The sequence below is a fragment of the Saccoglossus kowalevskii genome, chromosome 4, assembly GCF_978046115.1.
Source record: "Saccoglossus kowalevskii chromosome 4, keSacKowa6.1, whole genome shotgun sequence".
In the NCBI taxonomy this organism is placed as follows: Eukaryota; Metazoa; Hemichordata; class Enteropneusta; family Harrimaniidae; genus Saccoglossus; species Saccoglossus kowalevskii.
The window spans coordinates 42,414,400-42,424,683 of record NC_140644.1 but is presented as its reverse complement, the minus strand read 5'-3'; the positions used below and the strand labels follow the sequence as shown (position 1 = coordinate 42,424,683).

The 10,284-nt window shown below is 36.2% G+C and overlaps 1 protein-coding gene across 1 annotated transcript; it reads right to left on the bottom strand.

Moving 5' to 3' along the window:
* Positions 1–6,162: 6,162 nt before the first annotated feature.
* On the bottom strand, positions 6,163–9,848 carry LOC146747410 (uncharacterized). Its single transcript, XM_085498139.1, has 2 exons — positions 9,665–9,848; positions 6,163–9,556 (listed from the first exon to the last, which is right to left on the bottom strand). The coding sequence occupies exon 2, from the start codon at positions 9,527–9,529 to the stop codon at positions 8,108–8,110; it is 1,422 nt and encodes a 473-aa protein (XP_085354265.1). The 5' UTR covers positions 9,530–9,556; positions 9,665–9,848; the 3' UTR covers positions 6,163–8,107.
* Between the last annotated feature and the right edge of the window lie 436 nt (positions 9,849–10,284).

Below are 10,284 nucleotides of genomic sequence, written 5' to 3'. Positions count from 1 at the left end.
CCTCTATCATAGAAGGACTGTGGCTGATGCCATGTGCAACCTAGTTATTTTGATGTTACTGCTAATTTTCTTCTTCAAAATTTGTTATCGATAGCTTTCGCGGTGCATTTTTTAAACAAAATATCTCGTTACAATTGTTTTTTCCAGTCCCGGCTCATAGAACTAGCGGGGGCCCCTACTGTTAGGGACAAAACCTAAAAGTGGGTGTCACTGAGCCATCAAAAGTGTCAACATTTTTATTACCATGCATTGAAAAAAATCCATGCCCATACTTATAACCACAGGGAGCCCCAGAACTATAATCAACTGTAATACGGAGTTTCTATGAGCGGGGGGGGGGGGGGGGTATCGGCTGGTATCTAGTGTAAGAAATAGACAAGGGATGAAGGCTCCAGCCAGCTCACATTTTTTAAACTCGAAAAAACAGACGAAAAAAATAAAAAATAAAATCTAAAAAAAATACCAGGTTGAAGAATATTAGTTGCTTTTTCAAATTTCGCCAAAGCCCTACCTAAATTTTACCGATATCTGCAGAATAAATCAAGAAAACTACACAAATTTACTCCATTTAGGAATTCCTAACGGTTTGCCCGAACGCAGGGCATAGTTGGAGGCGTGGCCTGTTCAGCATTTGTCAACAACCAATCACAAGACTGGTTACGAACCACATCGAGGTCACGACTCGGTTAGCCTTGCTCAACTGGTTCGTAACCAGTCTTGGGATTGGTTGTTGACAAATAATATGAAATAATCAAATATGGGACATATGTATAATAACAGAACCCCACACCCTCCCTGTGGCTTCGCTCGTGAAAGTACGGCAGCAGGATACACCGCATCACTCGTGAAAATAACTTCCATACGCAATGAAAGCCACGGGGAGGGTATCTGTCATAATACTACATTATCACTGAAAACATTTTTCCCCTGAAATAAATTCCAGTGAATATGCCATTTCCTTCATACTCTATTGAGACACAGCGCAGTGAAAATTGGATTCACATGTAATGCTTGAAAACATGTCAGCAAAAATAAATTAAGTGAAATTCTACGTGTGTGACTTCATAATAGTTGGAAATAAACACATTACACCCGACCCTACCACTCCATATACAATGTAAACTACACCCCAAAACATCCTTTCACCCACAGTTACTACCGTGTTTCACCAGTGTATTCTATTTGACGTCAGGAGAAATTGAAATAAACAAATTAATTATAATTTCAGCCTCTAGTTGACCACTGATTAAATAAACTACCTCGTCTTTATGTCAACTTGCAGTTATTCATTGCCTACATCAGTGACTTCAAAATATATGTTTCAATCCCAGGAATTTCACTCGCTGTTAATTGCATGGGAGTGCCAGTCTTTAATGAATTTCTATTGTCATGTCAATTTCTTGCGATTACTCGGAACATTAAGCTGTAACCACATACCGCCCAGGTGCTGTAATTAAATCCTGGTGTAAGCACCATATGAACAATGCATGTGAAGCCAGCTGTGGGGTATATTCAATCCTATAGATTTCTCATTGTTTGGTAACTATTTCCTAAAAATGCAACAAAAATCAATATAAAAAATATTATCCACACAGTATTCTACAGGTTGCTTGTGTAATACTGTGGTTATGTAATACTGTGGTTATGTAATACTGCTGTAATTGGACGTAGACTTGCCTAAGTGATTGGAGGGTTATGGTGACGTGTTGACTGAACGGATAATAATGATTAAATAGATCGTGAATTCAGGGACGTCTTCTAATCACTTATGATAATTTTTAACATGTTTTCTTGACAACCAGACGTATTAGATCTATGCGAAAGCTGCATTAGTTTCATCAATTCGTACATTATTTGAGTCACAGGCCCTCTATCAGAGACTGTGTTTGAGTGTATATATGCATGGGTACGTAATTACGGGGGTTCAAGCAGAATATGTCATGTTCGTCATACCATGGAGATGAAAGACTGTCTTTTACCTCCATGGTCATACCTTCATTTGTTATGGTTCACCCCATCATGCGCATGCGTACTGAGTTGACCTGGTTTAAATTTAGCGGGCAAAAATATTACTTTGGTTATAAGCACAGGGAGCCCAGGAACTATAATCAACTGTAATACGGAGTTTCTATGAGCGGGTGGGGGGGGTATCGGCTGGTATCTAGTGTAAGAAATAGACTTCCATGTTATTTTGCGAACCTCGTATAACGTGCCCGGTTTTAGTTATAAACAGACGTTAGCTTCACGTTCATGTCCCTTCCATGATAACAGCCGAAAACATATTGCTTGTTTTTTACCGGTTTCCATTGGCAACCGAAGTATTTTTATTTTGTAAACAAATTTTCGTCTGCTATTTTTATTCAGTTCAAATCGTTCAGCAACATTTTTGGCATATTAGGTGGACATCACATGGAATACTACGATTGAGAGAACTTGATGTATGTTGACTGATTTTTATCATAGTACGAAGTACCAGGAGGTTACTCAGTTCCAAATAAAGATTACCAACGTCAAATGAGCAACATTTGACTGGTAATCAAGATTCATGTAATCCATGGCTAACAAGCAACATCACAAGCGAAGTTGTAGCATGCAGTACTAGTAAGTCATCCCGTCAGTGGAGTACCGTGTATACCGCAGTAACACGGCATGTTTGCCATCAGCATTGTATTCAAACGAATCACGTGGTGTGCCGTTCTCGTTCAAACCCGGGATTCGATCAATAGGGGAGTCCCAGTAAAAAAACACATTGCAAATCATGCAAGTTCAACATTTTCAAACCAATATGGCCTTAGCCCTCTCCTTTTTAATATATTCGTGAACGATATTAAATCACACATTGAATCTGGCAAAAATGACCCACCAATGCTACTAAACAATAGGCTCTCTTGCTTACTTTATGCTGATGACTTGGTTCTTTTGTCAGAAACAAGTAGTGGTTTACAAAACGCTATTAACAATCTACAGGATTACTGCAAACAATGGATGCTACATATAAACATTTCTAAATCTAAATCAATGATCTTCAATAAATCAGGCAAGCTTCTAAATAATTTCAAATTCCAAATCAATGGCTCTGAATTAGAGAGAGTCTCAGCATATAAATATCTTGGAATGAAACTAAATTTAACAGGGAAATTTGATGTAGCACAACAGGATCTGAAAAATAGGGCACTGAAGGCATGTTTCAAAATTAAACAGCTACTATATTCAGAAACATTAATCCCAATTAAAATATACTTAAAAATGTTTGACTCAATGATCAAACCAATTCTTTTATACTGTTGTGAAATTTGGGCGGGTGACATTGTGAATAATAAAAAATACTTTATGAATCTCATGTCACCCATGGAAAAAATGCACATTAAATATTGCAAATTCCTACTCAAGGTCAATAGTAGAGCAACAAACATTGCATGCTTAATTGAATTAGGGAGATACCCATTAATTATCACTGGCATCAAACAAATGTTAAAATATTGGCTTAGAATTAAAAAAATGCCTGATAATACACTAATATATGATGCGTACAAGCTTGGCATCGCTCTAGATAATTCTGGCACTCAAAACTGGGTATCCAGCATAAAAAATTGCCTAGAGTATACAAGCATGGAAAGTGCATGGAGTGATAAAAACATAGAAGATAACTTTATTGAACAAATAACTGACAAATTAATAACCAAATTTAAAGTACATGCCAGGAACACTCTAAACAACGATAATAAAGGCATCAACCACAAAAATAAACTTCGTACCTATAGGCAGCTAAAAAAGGACTTTACATTTGAAAAATACTTAGACATAATAAAAAAAACCGCATCATCGATCTTCATTATCAAAATTTAGACTAAGTGCTCATGTTTTGCAGATTGAAATGGGAAGATACAGTAATGTAGAAATAAGTGACAGAAAATGTCCAGTCTGTGATGAAAATGAAATAGAGGATGAAGAACACTTCTTGCTCAAATGTAAACTCTACACAAATGTGAGAGAACCCCTAATTACCATGACAAAACATCTTAATAATATTACATCAAATGAAGAAAAAATGATAGCCATAATGACTAGTGATAATGAGTCAATTATAATAGAACTGTCGAAATATATTTACAACTGTTTCAATCTGAGAGAAGAAAATATTAAAAAAAACAGTATGTCATCTGCCTCAAAATCTAAATTGTTACATGTATTTTAATTTTATTTAATGTGTTTAATGTTATTTTTTTATTTTTACTTCTTTTTTTTTTCTATACTTTATTGTACACTTTTGTCAAGATCCTAATAAGGATACGATTACAATAAAGATTATTATTATTACTAAAACAGAAATGCTCAGAGATGCAAATGAAGGATAGATATTACTTTTCACTATACACATCTCTTTTGATACTATCCCTCACATATTCTACTCCCAATTACTCCTGCGTAAAATGGACTAGCCTCTTTTTATGTTGACATTCAGAGTAAAATCATGTGACAGGCTGTTAAAATTGGCTGTTGCATACTCTTTCGCCGGTCTGGAAAATGTGTTTAATTAACTCACATTCAAGCAACAATGCAGATTTCCCAGTGGGAGTGAGACTATTCGACTCTGCCACTAAAAAAATAGGGGTGTTTTCAGCAAAAAACGAATAACCCTGGAATACACACAATATACTGAATTTCGGAACAAATTGTGCATTACTTACATCAGCAGAATACCACAGAAATATCAGACAAAACATGAAAACACTATATATTGTATTTCAGCCTGAATCTTCTATATTGCAATTCAAGGAATTAACCCCATATGTGCATCCATTTCCCACCTTGGTATCACCCACCCCTGAAAACAAACTCTTAATACCATGCTGAAGCGTTTTGTAATAACCAATTACGTGACCAATTACTACTTATACACTATACCATAAGAGAGTCACAATTTTCTTTGTCTACAATATTACCTAAATCGCGAAAATACTAGAGTTAAATATGTTGATTTACACTGTTACAGCTCCCTGCTTTATGACATTCACCAGCAAAAGTGTCAACTGAATGGTCAACATTTTTGGGCGATATTTTTCTCTAATTCTAACGTTTGATCCACTTTTTGCTGTTTTGTTATGTAACACCTAATTTGATTTGTAATTTATGCAGCATCTATTTATTTATTTATTTATTTATTTATTTATTTAGTGTATTTGATTTATTCAACTAATGAGCACCTGGTTCAAAATGTTTGAAATAAATAAAAAGAATAAATAAAATTTAAAAACAAATATTTATTTCTATATCAATCGTCGCGCTACATTCGACATGTCAGACAACATGTGAACACATCGTTTGTAAAAAAAATTCCTGGTCGACCCAATTCCTTCTCAAAAACAATAGTTGCTTATATTTTCATCAACGCTTCGAAGCTCAATCGTCTTCTTCAAGTAACCTCCCATTTAAATTATGGCGGAGACAAGATCTTTCGTAATTTCACGCAATTCACGCCCTAATATCTATTTGAGTAAAGAATTACTGCGATAGATAGATAATGGAAGGTACTCCGTTAGTACCTTCCATGGATAGATAGATAGCACAACGGCAAACAGAAAAATGGCGTATGAAATTTTGCGACAAAAATTTGAAAGAACGACTGAACAGATGCAATGGAAATTGAAGAAACTTTTTAAGACACCAAAGATAAAAATCGTGTTCCTAGTTGGTTTAGATTCTTCCTAGTAGTTTAGATATCACATGGAAGCATGGACGTACTAGATGATGGAAGGTATACTAACCATGGATATCACAACAGTTGAATAATTACCAAATGGTAATTTTGCATGACAATAACTTAAGCGAATAGGCTGTAACACATTTTAGCTGCTGTGTTTCCTGTTTATTCGAGATACTAGTACCTAAATCATAACACCAGTACATTGTCTTTTCTATCTCCATGCTCAGACTCGTGACTGTTTATTTTCTTTTTTTCTACCAGCGGCATCGTGCCATGTAAAGATGTAAAGAAACAACACAAGCACGAAACAAAAATCGTTTTCAGTCTTGTTTTTTTTTTCATACTAATTATTTGAGGGCACTGTGATAGGTATTTTTGATGGTTAAAAACCTTTCACTTAGGTAACCGGGATTCGATCGTTTCCACGCTAGGCTGACAAAAAACACACACGAGCTCCATTCATGTTCCCAAACGATTCTCTGCCAAGTCCCTGGTTTTCACCCGAGACAACATTAAATCACTCTTTATTTCTTGTCACTCCTTAACCAATTACAATCAGTATAAGAGACTCCAAGGCCTTGCCTTCAAACAAACAACCAATCACATGAAAGTTTTACACATCATAATCAATTAATTACTCGTCAAGCTTTCTAGAAAAACACTATTATATATTGTCAACACTAACTAATATTTATGGGGTAATAGTCTTGCACTAACATTCCACAAAGATACCGCCTTAGTTAGAATCGCAAACAAAATTGGTTTAGAATTACAGCTATTTTATTGTATCTTAAAAACTGCAGAGTCATAAGATGTTTTTGGTTGATTTCGACCAGCTCGCCATCTGGTCTTGTCATTAACCTTTATCAGTATATGTCATGGCAACCACTGTCAAACTTACTGAAATATAAATCATGACACAAATCCCTGTTTTAAATTCTGCATGTTCTCCGAACATACCGTTCCAATACCAAGGATGTCATCACATTTATATTTCACACGTCAAATACATCAACAATTGTTATGCAAGTAAAATACACTCTAATATAACAAAATACATAGTTTCAAATGAGTAAATACAATGATTACATATGGTAATTATAATTTCAAATAAAAAGTTATGAATTTAAACACTACTGTTATGATTCTAAAATACAATAGTTATATATATTGAAATAAAAAGATTATGAGGTTAAATACATTGGTTATATTTTCGAATATCCTACTATATCAAGGAGAGGTGCCAGCACTTCACTTGCTATCCCAATTATTCAGTATTGGGTTCCCTATCTACTGCATACTAGTAATATCCCTGGGGATCTCAGTATATACTTCAGATAGACCTACCAATAATCTATAATGATTCCCTACCCCTTCCACAGCCATGCACTTACTATCTTTCCACTTTGGTATCTTAACGGCTTTGGGCAAAGGAATTACACGTTCTACTCCATGAAATTTGTATTTTAAATCACCCCATTCGATATTCAACACAGACGAAATTATACCACGTTCAATTGTTAAATTCTCGATCACAGGTCGCTTTGCAAAGGCCAAATGACTCGGAGACACGTACAGGGTCATAACATTTACCAAGACATACAGCTTGTCATTGGATATCTCTAAAATTAACTTAGTACGGGGCAATTTAGGTGCACGATACATTATAGAGCGATTACGATAACACTTGCACAATCGAATAACCGCTAATATCAATAAGAATCCTGAACACATTAAAATCAGAATTAAAGTTTCATTTCGAAGTTGGATCATGGAACTCTTCAAATCTCGCAAGGGATGGTCCGTAATTAACTCGTCTACTGGCAAATATAACGTTTTAGCCCGGGCCCTGGGAAGGGTTGCAATCAATATGCTCAAAGTTGTCACCTTACAAATTGTATATACTGACAAAATCAGTGACCCTGTGCATATAATAGCCAGAATGGTTTCAATTATAGTAATAGTTTTGACTTCCAAAAACGGTAAGGCAGGGGTTTCATCAATTGTGTCGCTAAACAACTTGTCCGCCATAGAATAATAAATTGGTTTGTTTTTCCTTAATAAATCTGCCGTTCTGTTTAAATCTACCACCAAACGTGCGTCAGAACGTACAATTTCCTCAAAATTCCCTCTGTTAATGGTGATGTTAGGGAGTTGTACTCGCCACGGGTTTTCATACATCGATTCCCCCGTAATTTCTGTCAAATCATCTGGGTCATAAAAGGGTATTAAAAATGGCAAATTTACCGGATGCAGAAACGTGGGGGCCTCGTCTTCTGTGCAACTAGTTAACAATGGCGATATATAGTAATTGTCTGAATGTACAGCGCATCCACATGGCAATTTAATTATACACATTGTACAACCTTCAATAGGCTCCGGGTTTTTATCCCCGCATGCTATTTACCATTTTGTATCATTGCTATTCACCAAAATATTCCCCTGTCCGATTTCGAGAATCTTAGGGTCGTATACTGGATTAAGTATTAAATCTATTTTACATGTGTTATGAATTTCCTCTTTATTATCATAGAACAAGGCCTTCGTACACGACGACTTACGCATATTTATCATGGTAATTACAGAGGGACAATCTTTTACTGTCAGACCAGTACAAGACGAAATTTGGTCTGTACTCATTTCAATGTAGTAAGTTTCATCTTCATTAACCCCAAAATATTCTGCAACTGACGTTACCTTCGTGCGCCCGTTCTTTGCTGTATTATTGTCGAAATGCTGAGGTTTATCACCTAAATCATAAGGGAGGGGCATAGGCATGACTATCACTTTATACACTTCGAATATGTCGTTTTTTATTGTAATGGGGATTCCAACCTTTATGTACACATTATTGTCTGTACGCCGAAATGTCACTCTCGCATTATGGTAATAATAATTCAAATTCGTGTATGCTATATCAAAATTAGGATATTTCTTTCGTAGTTTCTTTCGCACTGCCCTTAAAGCATCCCCTAACACTCTCGGTCCTACCAACTGCAAAGGTAACCTTTCTTGTAATAACACGTCAATCGAACTCACCCTACATTGTGTCTCCCTTTCAAGTAACTGTAACGCTTGCAGCCGTTGAATAGCATATCGAAACATTAAATGTGTGGATCGCCGTTCATAATTTAATTCTTTTTCTAACGCCTCTTGATTTAGTTCCATTCTGTTCAAGCGCTCTCTCCATTGCGATAAATCAGATACGATCGAATAAATGGCCTCATGATTTTCCTTAATCCCATTCAGAGCATTCTCTATTCTTTTATTCGTTGTGAAAACATATGAATTTAAATCATCTTCGTATGCAACAATTTGATCTGTCATAACCTGGGTGGAACTTTCCAATGCCGCTACATGTCGTCTCAAAATATTTACGTCGTTCGACGTGGCCATTCCGAATAAAGATTTCGATACCTTCCCTACAAAGTCTAATAATCCCCTTTTCTGTCGTTCATTACCCAAATTCTTTTTCTCTATCTTTGGAAATAACACACGAATCGCTCGCTCATCTCTCGAAATATGATACATATAGAACTTATTCTGTTGCTCGACTAACTTCAAAGTTTCCCCGTATTCCTCACAAAACTTCGGAATGAGGTGAACTGTTTCGTTCGAACATAATGACCAATTCACACTCATCATAGAAATATCTAAATAAGGTATTGTGAACGTATGATGCCAGTACGTTAAGCTGTTATCGATGTTTGCTACCCGTTCAAACAATACTCCATAATTGGGGCGCAGAACATAATCTCTCATCTGCACAGACGGTTTCCATCGTACGACCAGTAATACACCAATAAATATCAACGCTATTCTCATCTTGACATCAATTTCTCGGGAGACGCACTATAAATTAGTAATGAAATGAAAAGAAAGGGGTATGACATATGATAAATGAAAAATCCGTGGTCAATTCTCAATTTGCTTGGTCGAATGGTAGAATTAAGTACCCACCTAAAGCGTTTCATATGTTCTCATCAAAATGTCCACGGCGTCACCGCCCGGCGTCTTCATGAAAGTGTGATCCCCAACACCAAACCCGTACGCAGCTACAGTGCGGGCATCACACCTCCATGTAATTTAAACTTAGGCTTTATCATGGATTCTTTCCACGCTCTTTGAGAAATGATCTCGTATGAATGAATTCGTTAAGTATTATCGTTAGTAATGAATGATGTGCGTCCCAGGGCCTAAATAACACTCGCCTTGTCACACACTAATCTCTTTTTAATATACTTCTAAACCATTAATCAACTTTTCCCGCCTCCTCTTATTCGCTTTTGTCGTCCCCATAAGGGGTATCGGATGGTCTTCTAAAAATAATCTCGCCTGTTCGTTTAAATTCTCATAACATTCCCAAGAATTTTGATCTTTCGGGTACCCCACCCATTTAATAAGATACTCTTTTCTACAGTTCCTCAGCCTCCCCTTAATAATCTTTTCGATACCAAAATATCCGCTATTCTTACTATTCATCTCTGTGTCTCTGGGCCCTACCGAATCATTTTCTCCTTCGGGTATATCATTTAAATTAGGAACATTTTCTCCAGGAATTTCCGTTTGAGTGGGTGGGG

What these genes read in the sequence shown, in the direction of transcription:
- LOC146747410 (XM_085498139.1), bottom strand. Translation starts at nt 9,529, where the DNA reads ATGAGAATAGCGTTGATATTTATTGGTGTATTACTGGTCGTACGATGG.